This window comes from Diadema setosum, chromosome 8, assembly GCF_964275005.1.
Source record: "Diadema setosum chromosome 8, eeDiaSeto1, whole genome shotgun sequence".
Taxonomy (NCBI): Eukaryota; Metazoa; Echinodermata; class Echinoidea; order Diadematoida; family Diadematidae; genus Diadema; species Diadema setosum.
Window position 1 is genome coordinate 19,576,120 of NC_092692.1, and position 20,382 is coordinate 19,596,501.

A 20,382-nucleotide genomic window follows, 5' to 3' on the forward strand; every position below is an offset into this window, starting at 1 on the left:
CACATCGGTGAAAGTTTGAGAAAAATGGACAATCGATGGAGTTTGAACCGCTGGATGAGGATGACTACTAGAGGTTATGACATATGTGTGGACAACAATTTAAAGAAAATATAAAGAAAATTCCACAAAAATTCACTTTTCTAGCATGATGGAAGAACACTTGACTAACCGCTCTCAGAAAGCAAGGAGGAATAATTGCTACCCTTAACATATGTCAGTATCAAGTTGATGCAATGTGTAATTTTCATGAAAATGATGTTTTTTGTTGTTGTTGTTGAATTCCCTTTATATTTTCTTTATATTCTGGTCCTCACATACGTCATAACCTTTAGTAGTCTCCTCATCCAGCGGTTCCAACACCAAAATTTAAAAATTCATAACTTTTGCATCGATTGTCCAATTTTCCTCAAACTTTCACTGATGTGTTCTGCTAATGTTGCTGTTTTCACTCAATCCACATTGCTCTTTGGGTTTGGGTTCCCTTTGTAGAAACAGATTTTGAGTTGTATGAATACAAGAGTTTAATGAGAACACCACCTGTTTCACCCTTGACCCCACAACAGGTGTTTTACTGGCCATCCTGGAGTTGGCCGGAGCCATCAGCCCCGCCACGACCAAAGATGGCAAGTCCATGATACCGGCGGGAACCGTTTCCGCCGGCTACCAGAACTTCCTCATCTGCATTGAGATGTTCTTCTGTGCCATTGGCCTGCGGTATGCCTTCCCCTTTGACCTCTACATGGAGAAGCAACGCTTCGGCTCCTCCTCAATGCAGGTACGTACTTCCCTACAGCCTGGGTGACTCATGAAATTATGGAACCAGAAATTCTGGCAGAAAAGTTGCAAGTTTTTCTTCTTGTATTTCTTCCCTTTTTGTCCTTTTTTGGAATGTTATCAAGTGTGGAAATTATCAGGGAAAATAAAAAGATGCGAAGTTATTTTTGCTATGAAGTATTTGAAATCATGATAAACATCAGATTGATTTACTAATTCATTGCAATATACTTGTGTATACTCCCATGAAAGAACAGACCACTTACAGAAATACACAGTTTCATAACTTTTTCAGATAATCAGTTTTTTATGTGACTGTTAGAACTAGACACTTTTGGAAAATTTCACTAAATTTCAGCTCCAAGAATTTTAAATGTTTGAATGTGATAGGCTTTTTTGATGTGACAATTTTTTTGGCAGAAATACATGTAGTAAATAAACAAACGACTTGAGACAAGTTGGGGAAATCTCACATGGAATTTCACTTTGCAGACATTTTGTGATCATTTGCTTATTAGATCAGTTAAATGTCTCCACTTTCGAGGAATTTTCTACTGATCCAACTTCAGAATTGTACCAATCTTGATACTGAACAGGGTTCGAAATTGGCGATGGTCCGTTGACCATTGGCCACCCGAAATCACGTCGGACTAGCTAAAAATCGTAAAATTATGAAGTTACTGGTCCGTCTGGCTAGCCAAAATATTGCTTCAGTGTTAAAATTGATTTTAAGTAGTCCGCCTGGCTAGTTTAAAAAAAAGTTAAGTGCGACCCCTGCTGAATTAAAGACCTACATGTAGATCTTTTCCAGCAATTTTGTGAATGATATGTGAGGCATTGTGGGAGCAGGGCACCTTTGAATGTTCTTTGCAGGCAAATGGCATTATATAAATGCTGTTCATTTATTATTATTATGATGAAGATGATGATGATGATGATGGTGATGATGATGATGATCATCATCATCATCACCACCATCACCACCACCACCACCACCCATCATCAAATGTTGTTACCCTTGATACTTATGGATGAAGTGATACACCCAAACTTGATAGGTTTAGGTCTGAGGAGTTGTTGTGGCTTAGTGAACTAGAAACATAGACTATCAGTCACAAGGTTCCTAGTTCAAATCCCTTGGCTGTTGGGAGACAGGAAAAGTGATAACTATTGACAGATGGCCTGCATTGATCGGTTTGATTTTTGATGGGGGGGGGGGGGGGGGGCGGAGAAGTGAAGAACTTCGAAAAGCAACTTTCTTAAAGTAAATTTTTTCATCTGTAAGTAGAGTCATTTCTTTTATTGGTTGACAAGGAAAACTTTGTACTCTTCTAGTATAAAGATGAAATACTTGTGTATTGGTGTATTGTATGATGAATGCAATCAGCCCTTTCATTACCTTTCTCACCCCTGTACTCTCACCCTTGACCCCCAATCTTCGCCCCCTGTGCAGCAGAGTATATCCAACAACCTGAAGGACACGGTAAACCCGCGCGACATGTTCAACGACACCATCCACAACTTCTCACCGGCCTACCAGCAGTACATGCAGCAGGGCACCATGTCGGACGACATGGATTCGGGCTACTACCACCACTACCCCCAGACCAACGGCAAGGAGATGATGAACCCGGCCGGCTCTATGGGCAGCGGGGGCAACAGCAGCAGCAACGGGGGCGGGGGCATCCTGGGAAAGGGGCGGGGTGGGAGCGGGCGGAGGTCAGGACACACAGAGAAGACCACCCTGCTCAGCTCCGACGATGAATACTGAAAAGGGTTTTGGGTACTCTAATAGAGAAAAGTAGTAGTACATATTCTATTTCACGAAACTCATCTTTGTTCCAACATGTGCCACAAAGATTTGTTGTTCTTATTGTTTTTGCCAGATAAGGGGGAGGTCAGACATCTTAAGTGCACCACTTATATTCAGATGATTGTATCAAAGAAAGTTCTGTAAAGTTTTCTCGCAAGCCAGAGATTGTCACCAGAATAAAGACATTTTACAGCATTGTGAACACTGACACTATGTCATGACCACTCCTGTCAGGGTGTCATGTTTACTCATGAAGCAGTCTGTGTGATGTAGTCAAATTTTCCATCTTAATTTTCACCCAGATTACTCTTCAAAAAAGCTGCAAACTTGTCTGAAATTCCTCTTTTAGATTGTCAGACTGAAAAAAAAAGTTAAACAACAGCAGCTTCTATCTGCCTTCTGCAATGTGGTGTTTGTTTTACAAAAATTGGATCACTTGAAGCCATGCATGCAGAAGAAAAACCTGGCACATGATAAAAGTGGCTTGCTGAACTTTCAGTAAATTCTCATATCATTCATGACCTACACTTGCGTGTAGCTACGTAACAATAAAAAAAATCTATTGTGGGGAACCAGATTTGTTCAGATTTAAGTCATTTAAAGGCTACAGGTGCAAGATTCAGGTTTTTCAATTGCTTTAGTGCTGAGTTTAAAGACAAGAGTTTGGTGAAGAAATGAGGAAGATTGGGTAAAGATGGAGTATCTATCCACTAGAGAGCACACCTGGGGGGCGCTGTGGCTTTAATGGATGCGACTCTCAACTCCCAATTGGAAGACTGGAGTTCGATTCCCGCCCAGTGCTTTACATCGTTGGACAAGATGTTTTTACCCACCGTGTCCCTCTCGACCCAGGTGTATAAATGCTTACCTGGCAATGCTAGATTAATTATGATAGCAAGACCCTCTGGTAGAGCAATGCCAAGACTAATGAGGCTACCCTGGATGTCGAAGACAATTAATAAATGCTGAATGAAGATTACAAGAAATATACTATGTACATTGTATAAGCTAGGTTAATGCCACCAACATTGCATTCTTCAATGAAGTATACGCTTCTGAGAGCAGAAGTTGTAGTGACACCATTAATGTGTTAATGTGTCCGAAGCAAAGCAATGTTGTCTTTCCATTCCATAAATTCATGAAAATGCCACCACAAGGCAAAGTATTCAAATTTACCTGTTGTTTGGTCTTTCCTAACAATTTTCTGAAAGCTTATTCAACGAACTCCAAATACTTAACCCTATTCTAACTGGGGGGGGGTCAAATTGACCCCCCCCTCGACGTTTCGCGCCACGATTTCGCAACGCGCAAAGATTTTGCCACGTCGTTTCACGACTTTTTTCATTGAAGTCTCCCGCATATTTTGAGACCAAATTTGCGACGTCCGGGTACACCGTTTTGAAGTTACGTAATGTTTTGCATATGCATGTCAACCAAAAAACAGCTCAAATTCATGATATCGTGTGCAAATCCAATGCAAATTGTGTTTTTTGGTTAAATTGATATAAATTAGATTATTTCAACTTTAACCATTGAAATTAATCAATTCTAGTGTAGATAAGCCTGAAAAAGTGCCTGCAACAAATTTTGGCAAAAAAACAATAGAAAACAAAAGGTCAAAAAAACAATAAAATACATAAGAAATTAAAAAACAATAAAAAACAAAAGAAATTGATTTCGATTGTGCTAATTTTTTTCAAGAAAATTGTTTGATGTGTCTTGAGGAATTCTGACACAAAAATTTAGCAATCCTCCAGTCTTTTTAATGGAGTTATAGGTGAAAATATGATTTCATGCACAAATTTGCATGATTAATTTATTAAAAATAGAAAGGCAATATTTTTCTATTGTATGACCATGTTATCTTGTAGTTTACATCCAGCTTTATCTTCAGGCAAAATTTCGCGGCGATTGCACGATCGGCGGCCGAGATCTGAAGGGGGGGTCAAATTGACCCCCCCTCAGTAAAAACTTGGTCTCAAATAGCCCAGTTAGAATAGGGTTAACCATAAAATGTCTACTGTATTCTCCTTTTCATGTAGCTTTATTTGACACAAATTGTAGTACAATTTCATCCATGCCGTACTGTTCCTGAAATACCAAGAGTTAGCAGCTTTTTCATATTCAGAAAGTGAAAGAGTGCCCTCTATGTTGTAATTACTGTAATTCACCAATGCACTCTTGATGTAGGGTACACAAGATTTGGCAACTAGACGTATTGAGAGTTGTTTCTTTTTTTTTTTTTTTGTTACTTTCGGAGGGGGGGGGGGTATTGTTTTGCCTGTTCATGTAAGTCTCTTCAGTTCCAATTTTTTTCTTTTTGGTGACATGATAATAGTGATATTATGTCTGGTTATTTCATCTGAAAGCGAGAAGTATAATATGTAAATGGTGACAGGTTTATGTCCACATTTGGGTAAGAGGAAAATGGTCACACACATAAGGTAAAATGCCGTACTTATTCTTGTTTAGTGCATGTTTTGTTGGCTCAGTATCTTAATTGATCTCATTTTGATCACAGTTGGTCACAAATCATTTTCCTATAAAGGGAAGAAGCATCATACAACCAAAGTTGACCTTTTGACCTTTGCAGGTGTGCTTCGCCGTTTTACAGTGTTTGTATCCTCGGAGTGATGTTGTGAAAGGAAAAAAAAAAGGCAGGGAATATTCCGTTACTGCATTCCTAATCTCTTCTATTGAAATAAACAAATTCACAGCTTATGTAATAGGATATTAGTGAAGAAAAAGTGTGCTGTGCTGTCCTACTACACCCTGACTGATAATTTGCTGTAGTATGTGCAATTCAGTCAGTCAATGATTTTACATTAATGTTAAGCCTACTCCTTCCTGCCCTTGGTCTTGTCTTGGTTACTATAACAGGAACTTCTTCTTTGCTCAGCTTTTTTCTTTTTCTTTTAGACTGTGATATAGCCAGTGAATAGCCAAATCAATCTAATGGATTGATCTGGGATTTTGCTCTGTAGTGGCTCCTCAGATAACTTGGTGTGTCTGATCTTACATCATTATGTTATTGCCGATGCCAAATTGGCAACACTTGTATGTCTGCTATGACTGTGCAAAACGTGTACCCCACTGGGGACAGGGAGACATCTTGCCAAATAGTGAAGCATATGCAAGGTTGAGGGACCCATGAATAATTGTTTTGTCAGGTAGATGAAACGGCTGAGTGTTAATTGGCTAAGACGGAATATTTGTGTGGATATGTGAACTGACTGCAGTGAACTACGTGCAAAGTTGAGATGTATAGCTCATTGACAGCTAATGATTGTGTATTTCATTGATGAGAAAGTCCTATGATAAAAGCAGTGTTTGAGTATAGGAAGATTTGAATCCTAAAGGTGTATTATTATCAGAAGGTAGATCAAGTGAACCAAGTTACTGTAGTTTTTCAGTCGATCACGACTGCGATGTGAGATTGCACGATGTAGAGAGGATAGTTTGAGAGAGATTATACCAGGATGCTGCATGCTCATGTTGCCGTTCATCACAAATGAATACTACGTACTGAGATGGGGGGACGTGACAAAATGTAGTGAAAGGTTGTAGCTCCTGGTAGTAAAGCGTCACTGACGTCTCCAAGTGACGTGCAGTGAAGGCATACCACATGACGTGGTCAGTTGGTGAAAGAAATGCATTGCAACATCTACTCTGTGGTCATTATGTCACGTTGGAAGGGATGCTTGGGTGACGGCAACATGCCTGAAGCATTCGATGGGAGAGAGAAAGAAAATTCAAGGATTGTCCTCTAATATTACATGTTATGGACAGTGTGGATAGTTCTAGCAGAGATTTGTAGCTTGTTTTCTTGTGTTGAATGTTACTTGTGCATGTGATTACAAGGTTACGGGAAGTACTAATCCGATCCAAAATCATCTGCTGTATCAAAACCACTAGTGATATCGAGGAAGGGAAAACAAATCTTCACTTCAGACATTCAGGGAATGATTAATTGGTTTTAAATCTCAATACTCTGAAAAGAATCTTAGAAGATGATGGTAAATTTTTAGATGAGATCGGACTAAAGGAAATGCCAGAAATCAGTATGGTGTGGTTAAATCACATTACGTTGTTCCTTCACAAGAACATTACAAACATTCTTTTGTGTTTTCGCCAATCATATGATATGATATTAGATATCTTTCACATTTGCCGCCCGGTATGTGGCACTTCCCAATGAAGTTGATACATGTCAAACCCATTTCCCTGTTATCAGAGTGTCAAGGGATACCATATGAGTCATATTCCTTTCTTTCCAAGCTACCCTCCATTTCTGAGTATTTAAACACGCATTGGACCCAAAAGGACACCACTGACCACATTTTCTTTTTATCTCCTACCACGTCTGTCTTGATGTTCTTTGTGATGATCGACATTGAAATAAATCGTACAGGATAAATCAATAAATCACAATAAATTGCAGAAGATTACTAGCGCCTTCAGAAAATTTAGCAAGTTCAGCTTATTCAGCTTGATTTCGAACAAGTTCCTCTTATTCTTTATTTGAGAAATCTTTTGGAAATATCAATCACTGTGGTTTCTGTGCTTTGTTTTGTTTTGGGTTGTTGTTCGTTTTTTTTTTTTGTGCAGTAAACTATCACAGATTTTTTTTTGCTAATGTACTTGTGTGCTTGCTAATATGTACACAAGCATATTGGAAACAAATCTGAGTCCCTATATGTCTGTTCTTTCTGTCTTTCTGTCTGATCGTCTATCTCTCTCTTTCTTCTCTTTTTTTTTTCCTCTGCATGTGAGAATCAATGTCTTACAGTATGCATGTTGATGGGTGACTGTCAAGCATGAAACAAAGCCAGTGGCACGACTACTGTATACGCCATATATTTCGCGAGTCTGAATTTTCGCAAATTGGGAATTCCCGACGACTTCGCGAGTGGTTAAATTCACGATCATGGAGTCCTGTACTGAACGGAGAAATGACACGCGTACGTCACATTCACATTGGGAATAGAGTGGATATTTTCGCGTGTCTTTAATTTCACGAATGGCACCCGACTCGCAAAATTCGCGGAAATAAAAACCTCGTGAAATATTCGGCGTATGCAGTATGTGCAATATACACATTTCAGAATTAGGGTCATAGTGCGTGGTAATGATGCCGGAGCGTTTCATGCTAAAGATATACCAGCAATTAACAAAATCAATAGTTTCCTCTTCTTCGCACAATTACTGCACCACAATGCAACTATGTGAAACAGTCTGAGCCCTCTCTGCTTGGTTGAGCTTATGTAATCTGAGAAGTTGTACTGAATTCAGTGATCCATGTCATTTTAAAATCTTGCAGATTTTTGTGCTTTAATGCCGTGAGAAAACGAGAAAATAATATCAGAAAAAGAGGCATAATCTCTCCACCAGAAGTTTTCAAAGTTCTTCTTGTGATTCACTCAAGGTTCACTCTGAAAGAAGTATTTGTCCTTATGAATGTAAAATGGCAAAGAATTTATTCATATATCTGATTGAATTGTAGTTTGTGTTTAGGATACAGTACTAAGAAAAAGAACATAAATGACAAAATATTCATGTGCTTTAGATAGTTGTGGCAACATCTTTTTAAAGAAAATCATTTCCAGAGTGTAAAGATTTTTGTCCGAAATGTGAGGTAATGAATAATCATTCAGTGTATATGATGAAATGAACATAATTCTGTAAAGCCAAAGTGTAAATAATGAAATTGTAAAGAGGGAAAAGGTGTTCAAGAATGAGAAATTTAAAATTTGTTACAGACAAACAAATTTCTTTATTGAACATCAAAAGATGGAAACCAGAAAAGAAATGAGAACACTGTCTGTATTGCAAGTTATGGAGGAAGTGTTGTACATAAAAAAAAAAAAAATCAAAATTTGAGAAAATAGTTTTTCACGTAGAAGTCAATATCTATATGTAAAGAAAAAAAAAGAATTAAAAGGTCTTGAAGTGTTCACGTTGAGTGGTCATGTTTGTATTTTAGTTAAAGATTGTTGTAAGTTCTACATTTGGTGAATTATTTTTCTAAAGAGTCTTATTCAAAGTGTGCTAGCGTTACTTTAGAGTTGGCATCAAAGATATTCGATGATGTGCATATTCATGTAAATGTGTTTTTATTTTTATGAGTGGTATGCATCGAGTTTACATTTCCCTTGTCATCTCTGTTCGTTGTGTGGTAACCCGTTGAGGACGAGTCCCGGGTATACTCGGGCAGGTGTCTGTGGGAAATATGTGTCGTAGCAAAATCAGTCCGTCCTCAACGGGTCAAATGTTGTAATGGGTATGGTTAAATGCCGTTATCACAGGCTCACTTACAATGAGGTACTGCTTTTAATGAGGTAAATTCAGCGGTCCCGATTTGTCATTACTGTGCTTGGCTGGTCTCTCTGTTTAGTACATTTACAACAAAGTCGATGAAGGGCAGTTTGTCAATCAGTTGCGAAAGATATTTGTTATAATGAGATAAAACCAGCAGTCCTAGTGGCCTTTTCCAGCAACCTCGTTATGTTATGGCAGGGTTCACCCATGAAACAAAATCCACTGTTGCATTTGTAGTCCTCTATGGGAGAAATCCTTCCCAGAGATTATCACTGTTTGTATGACAGAGATATCAATTTGACAGCAGGCATGAAACGGTTTGATATGAGTGTTTTGTTCAGATGTCTTTGTTGTTGTTGTTGTCATTGTTGATGTCTCAGTGAGTGTAAGGCTTTCCCTACGCTCTATGCTACTGTTACCGTCTCTGATGTGTCAGTGAACTCCCCGAAAACCTCATATCTCTCGACCTGCAATCACTGTCCACTGGGTCCCACAAACTATTTATCGGTTTCCTACGTCCACTGCCTACTCACTGGACTGTCCAAGGTTGGGGCTAAAATGCTGCTGCTTTCACAGGTCCATTAATTGTCAAATGACTTGACCATCTGGCTTAGCATGCCCTGATGATGTAGATTCAAAAGTGAGAGCTCTCATACATGATAACAGGGAGTAAGTCACTATTTAGACCTTAGGTATAGAGAAAATTAAAAAAAAAAAATGAAGAATGAATTACTTTCCACTGACTGTCCATCTACATTATCAAAATCAAAAGTGTTAGAATATGTGCAGAAGAAACATGTTTTTCTCTCCATAAAAACAGTTTTAAAGCTTGAAAAAAAGTGACTTCAGGTAATGCAGCTGTTGGATGCATGTTTCTCTGTTTCTGTCATCGGTTTTTTTTTTTCTATTCCCAGAAGCCCATGAGTTATGATTTTCAAGTGTAATTTTATATTGAATAAGATATTTTGGATTTTCATAGATTTTAATATATTTTTTGTCTTCATTTGCAGGGTAGTAAAGTGTTGATTGGATCTGCACTGCTTTAAAGACCCCTTGTCTGCAGTATTATTTTCACTGAGAAGTAATACTGATTTGCATTGCAATGTAGTGAAAATACAAAGATCATTTGAAGGCATAAAGCTGAACCCTTATTCACTTTAGTGTGCGTATGTTATTGTTTTTGTTTAAAGGACATTTACCTTGAATTATGTATAATTTTCATGGCATGGAAAAAATGCAAAAATGAAATCAAATTCAACTGAACTGAACTGTTTTGCTTGACAGTAGGAAGGGTAGAGTGTGATGAGGGGGAGACATTTTTGTTTGACATCAATTGTAATTCAGCCCTCACAACCGTTCCAGGAGAGGTCTTTGTCGAAATGTTTGCAGTCACCTGCATGTTTGTTGATTTTAAGCCGATTTGATTTAAGCTTCAGGAGAGTGCTGAGAAGTAGCGATGCTTCAAATTAGTTCATGTCCTTTTGGCAAATCATGTCCCCTAGAAGCCGGGCAAATAACAATGTCAGTTTGATGGATGGCAGAAAAATTCCGGCGCAGGGAATGCCAAATGAATTTGTTGGGGGGACCTCTCAATCACCAGGATGAAGAGAATGTGACACAGCCGAAAGCATGGCTTTTGTAAGATGGTTGTTGGGGGGTGGGGGGGGGGAGGAGGGAGGGATATCTGGGACCCGTTTCATAAAACTTGTTGTCAGTGACAACTGCCACATTTCTATGACAAATTTGCTCTCAGCCAATCAGATGCAGGGATTTCAGTAGCTTGTCACATCTATGACAACTTGTCACTGATGACAAGTTTTATGAAACGGGCCCCTGAAGTTCGTCAAAATCAATCGCAGCGCTGTGTATGCTAGTTAGCAACCCCAGATGATTGTTCTTTTTGCCAAGATCCTCTGCAAATTTGTCAAAATATTTTATATGAAGTTCGTGGCATGATGCTTTCAAAAAATATCCAATATCCGACCCATAATGGTTATTTGATATGTGTGAAATCTCACACATTTTATCAGCACTTCCTTTGATTAACAGCGTGAGAGGAATTATTCCAAGTGAGCATGGATTATAATATTTGCAATATATGCACTTACTCGCTTGCCTTTGTGAAACAGGTTGTATAGTAGCTCACCGCTTAAAGGGAACGAGAATGTATTATCTGAAAAACAGGCTGAAAAGGAAGTCTATGGAAATATGTATATCAGATTGTCATTTTGTACATTCTATCTCTCTAATTATTATATATACAAATATATCTTGCCCGTCGCACAGATGGTCAGTGAATGTACAGCCTCATATTCAATATCTATTCATATTACCTGGTAAGGTAAATCCTTGAAATAATATGCTCTGCGGTTTTTGTCTTTCCAATACATTAAGAACAGCCACACACACACATACACACACAAACATTTGGAAATGTTTTCTTTATGTGTGCTAAATTGATTTTGCAACCTGTATTACCCTACATGAATATGAATTAATAGCATCATGAGTTCCTATGGTGCAGTGTGATAAACCATGACCACACCATCTGTGTTGGTAACTAAATAGTTTATGATTATTATTATGAAAATACTTTGGATGTGGAATGCCATGAAGACCAAAGAAGCCAGTCATTCTTACAGGGGTCATAAACAAAAAAAAAAAAACTTTGGAAAAGTTTTAATGACTGAGATTGAAATGGACATATCTCTTGCCTCATTGGCAAGTCATTTCTTTTTTCTTCGCCTTCTTCTTTCCAGAAAACTTTATTGTCAGATATTCTCAAAGTTTCACCTACCTGTGCAGGTATCCATGTGTTAAGTCATTTCTGTTACATTTAACTACCCATAAATCAATTTAACAAAGACTTCAAAACCCTTATTTGATTTAATAGGTATGATCTTACAGGCATAATTTACCATTTGCAGATGAAACAAAAAAAAATGTCTACAGTTATGGTTTATTGAGAAAAATATCTCCTTATATTTTAGGCTTTATTGCAAAAATTTTATATGGTAGGATCTTTTGTGATACAACAGACCTACACATATGCATCAGATGTGGTATCTTGAAAATTTTTTAAATCACTGCTCCCAAAGGTAAACAGGACCTTTAAGGTATTATGCATTTCCAAGAACTGGATATCATTGTTATTACCATTATTGTTACATAATCCAAATCAAACCAGGATGACAGCTACTGCAAACACAATCAGCTTCTTGTAGTTTTACGGAAGAAATGTGATGTGATATTTTGCATTTATATGATTTAAACTCATTTGGCTTATCTGTTTGTTGTTGGGTTTTTTTTTTTAAATTCTTTTTCAAACTATGCATGGGTGCTCTAAACAAGTTTTCCCTGCTCGAAGAGAATGTCTGGCTTCAGTGCAAATGATACCGTGTACATTTTAGGCCTGTTGTGTGGTTTCTCCTTCATAAAATGATTCCATTCTGTACATGCCTTTGAGATTCTGAATGACTGATTGAAGATGCTCATATATTTTGATTGAGCGGTACTCTGATAATACAATCAAACAGCATACATCATTTATTTATTGAGGGACACAAAGGGTGGCATATTTTTGCACTCCTGCCGCGTAATGTTTGTCTGTTTTTGCAAAGTTAATATTGCAATACCATAATGAGTGTTTGTATGTGTTTTTCAGGTGTAAGTTTCTTTCTTTCCATTTCATTACTGGAAACCAAAAAGGAAATGTTCAGATTTCAAATGGAAAATCTTCCCCGCTGATATTTACCATGTTGACTTGTCTTTTTTTGAGTGATGGATATATCAGGGGGATATCTACCCCCAGGAGTAATGATATGAAATAAATATGTAAGCCATGTATGCTATTGGTGAGGCGTCACACGGAATAGTATAGTATTATCACAGGTGTCTGTCCCATTCATCTTAACTGATCTCAGCATATTGTACGAGTCTGCATGTTTTTTCTTTTTTTTCAGCATTTTTTGCCATTGCAATATTACAGCTTTTGAAGACTTTTCTTTTTGCACGAAATTCCTGAAACAATGTTCAAATTGCTCTCATTTCTTACATGTTGTGCAAAAGGCAATAAAAGATTGATACTACACTCAGTAATTCCAGTCAGCATTGTTAGGGGAAATGTTAAAAGACATTAGTTTTGAACACAGGGTTTCTACCAATATGTATACAGACTTGTAATCTATTTGCCTTGTTTCTTACATCAGGCCTCCAGAATCAGTGGTGCCTGCTGAATTGGCGCTAGACACTACCATACTGTCTGCCTTCTATTTTTCGTGGAACAAAGAAGTGGATTATAATCTCGGGAGCCATTTGTGCAAGTCGGTTAAACATGGGGGAATTGTTTCCTTGTCTCATATTTGCTCGTAGCACATGGCTCATTAACGTTGTGTGAAGGCTTCTGTTTGTTTTGATTCGCCTGCGTATTCCAGTGTCGTAGACCCGTTTAATTCAAAAGAGTCAAAATGTTACATGGCAGTGGTGTTGTAGTACTCCAGCATCAAGAAGTGCTCTATCCCGTATTTGTCCTTGCTTTGATTGTTCGTCGCTTGTTGTACATTTTTTTGAGTGTTTGCAAAAGGGGAACAGGAAAGAAGAGATGAGGTAAATGAGAATAAATATGTCGATATGTGTGTGTAGATACATAACACGAGACTCTGATGTGGTTTTCTTAAAGTTCAGGGATCTGTTTAAAGGGGAAGGCTAGTAACTGATCAGTGGGAATCAGTGGAAATGCTGGGAGATGATTGTTCTAATCATTATGGGATTCATTCAAGAGTTCATTGTATATCTATTGTTGCGTGAAAATGATTTGCTTCAGAACGGTTTCATATTCAAGTAATGTGCAGATTAATGCTCCGTCACTGACCAGGGACGCTAACCTGGAAGCATTAAACTGCACATTACTTGAATATGAAACCGTTCTGAAGCAAATCATTTTCACACAACAATAGATATACAATGAACTCTTGAATGAATCCCAGCATTTCCACTGATTCCCACTGATCAGTTACTAGCCTTCCCCTTTAAGTGTGTGTTGTATAAGAGCTCTTGATGCGTGAGTGGCAAGGTTTGAATAGTGATGTGATGGGACATGGCGTTTTTTTTTCCAGTTATTCAACCTAAAAAAAAAAAAAAGGAATGGTCTCATTTAACCCATTGAAGAGTAGTCCCGAGTATACTTGGAAAAGTGTCTATGAGAAATGTGTGTTACAGCAAAATCAGTTGGTTGTCAGTGGGTTAAAGGGACTGTACAATACTGGTTGAGGTGGGGATTCATGTTTTGAACATTCCTAAATGAAATAATGAAAAACCTCTTATGAAATATGAAAGAGCATGTAATTTTAAAAAGGATTCAACGTTTATTTGATGAAAATTGGTTTTCAAATGGCCGAGATATCCAAAAATGTGATAATGATTAAAGGCGACAGGCCGCGCCCTTTATTAGGATCTCTTTGTTTCACCTTGTTTTTGGATATCTCAGCCATTTCAAAACCGATTTTCATCAAATAAACTTTTGATACCCCTTAGAATTGTACGCTCTTTGACATCTCATAGAATGGTTTCTGAATATCTCGCAAAACTTTAAAAGCTAAATCCTCGCCTCAGCCAGAACTGTACACACCCTTTAATACATTGAGATCAGAAAAGAGAAGACAGGGAACATTATCACCCCAGTCTGATGGAGGGACCCATCTTGCAACAGGCGGGGTCCATGTAATGGTAACGGTTACAGGGGTGTATTCACTCAAGCTTAGCACTGTCTCCCACACACACACCACACTCCTGAAAAGGATCTCCAAAGGTTCTTACCCGTCGCACAACTTTTTGAAGGGACCCTGCAATTAAAAGAGAATGGAAAGGAACTGGATGCAAAAACAAGGAGGGAATGTACAATACAAACATTGAAGGCAACACAAGGCAAAGGACATCATTTAGCACAAACAGGAAGGCAATGTGAGATACGTATTGACTGTAACTAAAAGCTCTTTGGAGGAGCGAGACCAAATCACTCAAATCTGTTGAAATGTCCTTTGTTTCTTTGTTATCTCTTTGTCTTTCTTGGAATGAATAAGCATGACTGACTCTTTGTCTCATATGCAGTGAGTCTATACTTTAGTCATGCGTGACAAGGAAGAAAGAGTTCATTTTCTCTCTTGGTGTGAATTGAACAGTCAAATCAAGCAAAACACCAGACAGTGTATGTACCTTGTTTTTGTTTCTGCAAATTCCTTAGCGATTTTAATGTGAGAGATTTATGCGTTTGTTTGTCAAAGTGTAGCTTTTTTTTTTTTTGGTTGGAAGGAATCCTCCCCGACACTTGGACTGACTAATCGTATATCAACGCTATGTCATAACAAAACGTCGTCATACGACAGTCACCGCCGCTTAAAGGGATCGTATAGTTTTGGTTAAGGCCTAATTTAACGTTTCTAACATTTTTGGTGAATTATTGAGAAATCTCTAATGAAATATGAAAGAACATGTAATTCCCAGAGGAATTCACCATTTATTGGATGAAAATTGGTTTTGAAATGGCAGAGATATCCAAGACAGAGCCATGCTGATAAAAGGTGGGACCTACCTTTTATTACGATCGCTTTGTTTTACTTTGTTTCTGGATGTCTCGGCCATTCCACAACTGATTTTCATCAAATAAATTTTGATTTCATCTTAGAATTGTATAGTCTGTCCTATTTCATAAGTGGTTTCTTGGTATCTTGCAAAAAGGTTGAAAGCCCAATCCTCATCTCCACCAATATTGTACCATCCCTTTAAAGGTATTAGCCCACATTTGTAAACCTGCAGCAATTGGTCTCATAGTTAGCATGGAGTTTGGGTATGATTGCAGTAACACCTGTGCAAAACTTCGTTCCAATTAGTCCATTACTTTCATAAAAATAAATGAAAATGCACCGTAATCCGTATGCATGCGTATAACGCTCGCTAGCTCCGGTCCACGTACGTGTTACATGTACAATGTACGTAGCTATGATTAGCCCGCGCTCGTAATTCGATTTTGGCTCGGGTTGACCCGGTTTGAAAATTGATTTTAAAACGATGATTTTCTCTCTTTTATCGAATGGTATAGACAAAGAGCGACAGGTGAGGTATGTTACTGTTATAACTTGTACTTGAAGTCATATTGGACCTGTTTTATGCAGTTTTGATTTTCGTGGGTTTGCAAATGTGGGCTAGTACCTTTAATGTGAATGAATCAGGAGGAATTGCCTTATGTCCTGATTTAACGACTCTCCCAATAAAAGAAGTCAGACATTAAATCATCTTTATACATCACAAAGCTCAGTATATGGGCCTACATATGAATTATTTTTGTGCACACGCTTGACTGTCACTAACAGGCTAAGGCTACTACTAATTGCATACAATTATCCACGATATGTTTTCAGGTCAATTTTGCCCTCACAGTTTGAATGGCAAAAGTGCAATGCAGATTGATATGCCCAATAACGTTAAAAGACATATTTTATCAGGTTCCATGACATTAGCTCCTGCGACAATTGCTCTCATGAAATATCTTCATGCTAAGCCAAACATAAATTCTACCCACAAACATAATATAACACTAACCCTAATCCTAATCCTCACATCAAGCTAAACATAAAACCTTATCCCATACCCTAACCGTAAGTCCGTAGAGAAAATAAGACCACTCAATTGTCGCAGGAGCAAATTTTGCATCACCATTTTATCAACCGTAAAAACAAGTGACCACCTCAAGCCATTATGTCAAGGCATTTCATTGCTTCTCACGTGTGTCATTTCTTCTGTCAGTAACAAGCAGTTTAATGTGTACACAACATGCAAAATGGTTCATGCAAGTCATGACTCTGCCAGTGTTCCTGGGGATGTGGCAGGCCAATATTGGGGTTGCAATGGGGCTGAAACAGTGACACTGTTCATCTGCAGGAGTCCTGATTATGTGGCGGCGCCCGCGCATTTGCAGCCACCATCATCACAGATACAGCATGAGAGGAGACTGTTCAAAATGTTTCCTGCTTTTCTATTTTTTTTTCTCTCCCTTTTTTTTTTGGGGGGGGGGGGAGGGATAGGAGAGAAAATATAAGTTATTGGAAAATAACCCTTAAAATAAAGAAGGGTTAAATGCTGCTTGACTTCCATGCAACAATTATTTTCAAGTACATTTGTGTTTGTTTGTTCTAATTTTGTCATCAAGTCTTTTAATTCCCACAACAACCAAACCACAACCAACAAACAACACCTCCAAATGACCTTCATGTACTTTTTGTAGGTCATGATATGATGCTTAATCCTTTGTTTAATTTGTTAACAAATCTACATTTTAGGTAGTAGAGTAATGATGTTAAAAAAAAAAAAATATGTAGGCGGGAATTGTGATTCACATGTGTACATGCATGATATGATATATGATATGATATGATTTATATAGCGCCAAATCCACTCTGCAGAGTGCTCTAGGCGCGGAAGGAAGAGAAAGTGAAGGAGATAAAGGACATACAAATATCAAGTACATGTAATAAGTAGTCAAATTGAGGCTTTAAACAAGTGAGTTTTTAGACTGCTTTTAAAGGAGTCTGATGAAGAACAATTTCTTACGGCTGAAGGTAAGTTATTCCATAAGGTGGGAGCAGCATGGCCAAAGGCACGTGTGCCCCATATTGTAGTGAATCTTGGAATTATCAGAGAACCGGAGTTGGATGAGCGTAAAGATCTAGCAGGGATGTAATTATGGAGTAAGTCAATGTTATACTGAGGAGCAGCGCCCTGAATGCAATGAAAAGTCAAAAGTAAAATCTTGTAATGCGATCTTTGACTGGTAACCAATGAAGTGATCTCAAAATAGGGGTGATGTGAGTGTGCTTCTTGGATAGTGTGATGATGCGTGCTGCCGCATTTTGAAGCCTCTGTAGCATGGAGAGCTGAGTTTGTGGTAAGTTAAATAAGACAGAGTTTCCAAAATCGAGCCTAGAAGATATCAAGGCATGGACTAATTTTTCGGTAGAAGAGCGGTTCAAATATTTTCTAATGAAGCCGATATTATGAAGTTGGTATCTTACAGATCTACAAATGCTAGAAACTTGATGAGACATAGTCATATTACAATCTAGCATTACACCCAGGTTGCGACAGGTTTGGGACACACTAATTGACATGCCGGAAAAAGAGATGAAATTAATGTCAAGTTACCTAATTGTGTCTTCGAACCAAACATTAAATTCTCAGATTTATCCGTATTCAATTTCAAAGAATGTGAGTTCAGCCATGAATAAACATCGTTCATTGCATTCTCAAGCTGACTCAAAGCATGTAAGGCATCGGCCTGGTTAGGTTTGAAAGACAAATACAATTGAATGTCATCAGCGTATATGTGACAATTAATTTTGTGCTGGTGCAATATGTGTCCCAGGCTAATAAGATAGATGGAAAACAAGGTGGGCCCGCCCACAGAGCCCTGTGGAACACCGCATTTGAGAGGCATAGCATCTGATTTACAGCTGTTGACATACACTGCCTGTGAATGGCATGAAAGGTAAGATTTAAACCATTCGTATGCCTGACCTTTTACACCAAGAGATTGGAGGGTGTTTAACAAAATTGCATGATTAACAGTATCGAAGGCGGAGGACAAATCAAGTAAAATCAAAGCAGTGACATTTCCACGATCCATTTCCTGTAGGATGAAGTTCGACACATTGAGGAGAAGGGTTTCTATGCTATGGTAAGGACGATATGCGGATTGAAAAGGATCAAATAAATTATTAACCAAGAGATAATCTGTAAGTCTGGAGAAAACAATCCTTTCCAAAATTTTAAACAAAAATGGAAGGTTACACACGGGGCGGTAATTTTGGAGTGCATGCATGCACATGGACACAACCACACAGATCTCATACATGTACAGATAGATAGATAGATAGATAGATAGATAGATAGATAGATAGATAGATAGATAGGTAGATAGATAGATAGATAGATAGAGAGATAGGTAGATACTGAGATACACAGATTTATAGATTGATAGATAGATAGGCAGATAGATACATAGATTTATAGATTGATAGATAGGTAGATAGATAGATAGATAGATAGATAGATAGATAGATAGATAGATAGATAGTTAGATAGATAGATAGATAGATAGATGGATAGATAGATAGATAGATACATAGAGAAATTTTAATGAAACTCTGAGATATTGATATAGAGCTGAGGGTTGATGAGTACTTAAAAGAACCCTTCAGACTTAATTAAAGGAAACCAAATCCCCAAGAGAAACGTGGATTGAGTGAAAGCAGCAACATTAGTAGAACACATCAGTGAAAATTTAAGGAAAATCAGACTATTGATGCAAAAGTTATGAATTTTTGAAGTTTTGGTGTTGGATCCGCTGGATGAGGAGACTATTTGAGGTTATGATGTCATGTGTGGACAATAATATAAAGAAAATACAAAGGGAATTCCACAAAGATTCATTTTTCATGAAAAGTACACATTCCATCATCTTGATACTGACATATGTTAAGGGCAGTAAGTATTCCCCCTACTTTCTGAAAGCAGTTAGTCAGGTGCTGTTTCATTATGCTAGAAAAGTGAAAGCATGTTGAAATTTTTATAGTTTTATGCTTTACTATTTTAATTGGTTTCATATAGAATATACAATTATGTAATTTGAAAGAGGTCAAAGGTCAGAAAAAATTATCAGAATTATTTCTGTGACACACAAGTCTCTTGGTAAAGTCTTAATAGGCTTTTGAATTAACACAACTTATGATAGATAAAAATAAACATGAGTGATCTAGTTTGCATAATGTAGAAAGGTGAAATGAGAGAAATATTGCTGTATCTTCCAGGGAACAATAGGCCATTATGTATGGAATCTTCAGTTACAAAAGGGTTAAATATCATCACAAAATAATTTCAATAACTTGACAAAGACCTATGTGTGAAAGTTTGTTAAATATAAATCTCTCCAAGTTTCATTCACCCACTTCTTTCTTCATACACACACACACACACACACATATATATATATATATATATATATATATATATATATATATATATATATATATATATATATATATATATATATATATATATATATATATATATATATATATATATATATATCATATATATATGAATTTTGTTTAGTTGTAGTTAAAATTTCAATAAAACAGAAATCCACTTTGCACCACCAAAGTGCATGATTACTGTCTATTGTCTACAACTTTGGCCATAGTATAGTAGTAGATTTGTGTTATTCATGAAGTGTGTACAAGTTTGTTTTGTTTTGTTTTGTTTTTTTAAAGCATTATCCATTCTTTTAGAAAGTCTTTGTCTTTGAAGTTGCTAATTTTGTTGAAGAAGAAAATGCAACTTGCCTTTCCTATACATGTGTTTGACACTTTAAAAAAATATATGTTTCAATCTAATGCCATATGGCCATTGGTATCCTAATGTGAACTTAG

At 37.4% G+C, this 20,382-nt stretch overlaps 1 protein-coding gene across 1 annotated transcript in view; it reads left to right on the plus strand.

The window, feature by feature from the left end:
- LOC140231720 (transmembrane protein 184B-like) overlaps positions 1-2,888 on the plus strand; it is a 74,238-nt gene extending 71,350 nt beyond the window's left edge. The window contains exons 6-7 of the mRNA XM_072311873.1: positions 564-775; positions 2,228-2,888. Coding sequence (XP_072167974.1) covers positions 564-775; positions 2,228-2,545 — 530 coding nt within the window. The 3' untranslated portion in view covers positions 2,546-2,888. The remainder of the gene's footprint in view (positions 1-563; positions 776-2,227) is intronic.
- Positions 2,889-20,382: the final 17,494 nt, after the last annotated feature.